This window comes from Plasmodium vivax, genomic scaffold (assembly GCF_000002415.2).
Source record: "Plasmodium vivax scf_7092 genomic scaffold, whole genome shotgun sequence".
Lineage (NCBI taxonomy): Eukaryota > Apicomplexa > Aconoidasida > Haemosporida > Plasmodiidae > Plasmodium > Plasmodium vivax.
The window spans coordinates 1-1,196 of NW_001849990.1; the positions used below are offsets into that span (position 1 = coordinate 1).

At 48.5% G+C, this 1,196-nt stretch overlaps 1 protein-coding gene across 1 annotated transcript; it reads right to left on the bottom strand.

The window, feature by feature from the left end:
- Positions 1–244: 244 nt before the first annotated feature.
- PVX_231290 (hypothetical protein) lies at positions 245–884 on the bottom strand (the record flags this gene model as incomplete). The annotated part of the gene is made up of 1 exon (XM_001612334.1): positions 245–884. Exon 1 carries the CDS (start codon positions 881–883, stop codon positions 245–247), a length of 639 nt encoding a protein of 212 aa, XP_001612384.1. The 5' UTR covers position 884.
- Positions 885–1,196: the final 312 nt, after the last annotated feature.

Below are 1,196 nucleotides of genomic sequence, written 5' to 3' on the forward strand. Positions count from 1 at the left end.
CCCGCATCCCCCAGCATGCCTGCTATTGTCTTCCCCAATCCTCCCCCCTTGCTGTCCTGCCCCACCCCCACCCCCCCAGAATAGAATGACACCTACTCAGACAATGCGATGCAATTTCCTCATTTTATTAGGAAAGGACAGTGGGAGTGGCACCTTCCAGGGTCAAGGAAGGCACGGGGGAGGGGCAAACAACAGATGGCTGGCAACTAGAAGGCACAGTCGAGGCTGATCAGCGGGTTTAAACTCAATGGTGATGGTGATGATGACCGGTACGCGTAGAATCGAGACCGAGGAGAGGGTTAGGGATAGGCTTACCTTCGAACCGCGGGCCCTCTAGACTCGAGCGGCCGCCACTGTGCTGGATATCTGCAGAATTGTCTTGACCCTTCTCCGCTTTGTCCGTTTTCTCCTCTTTTATGAGAAAATTTTTTAACTCATTCCACAACTTCATTCGTTCCTCGCCCGCCAAGCTGCCATCCAACTTTGCCGAGTGAATTTTTTTATCGCAAAAGTACCAAAGGCAGTAAATTTCATTTCCATCTGAGAGGGGAAAGCCGTTTTTGTCCTTTACATTTATTGGAGGTCCCATTTCAAGTAGGTTTTTCTGTTCCCTCAGGCACTCTGACTTTTGCACGTTATTTATATACTTATGGTACTGGGTTTGTATTAATATGCCTGTGCAGTTTTGGCAGAACATGCTCGGGTGCCACTCGCTAAATTGGCTGGTTTTATATTCGATGTAGTTGCTTTCGTCTATGTCATCATAGCAAATTAGACATGTTAGATTTTCTGGTACCGCTTCCGCGTGCTTTTCTTCCGTTGTCACCTCTGCATGGTTCAGTGCCGCGTCTTTGCAAAAATTGTTTTTTTCTTCCCCGTTCATGGTGAAGGGTACTGGATCCGAGCTCGGTACCAAGCTTAACTAGCCAGCTTGGGTCTCCCTATAGTGAGTCGTATTAATTTCGATAAGCCAGTAAGCAGTGGGTTCTCTAGTTAGCCAGAGAGCTCTGCTTATATAGACCTCCCACCGTACACGCCTACCGCCCATTTGCGTCAATGGGGCGGAGTTGTTACGACATTTTGGAAAGTCCCGTTGATTTTGGTGCCAAAACAAACTCCCATTGACGTCAATGGGGTGGAGACTTGGAAATCCCCGTGAGTCAAACCGCTATCCACGCCCATTGATGTACTGCCAA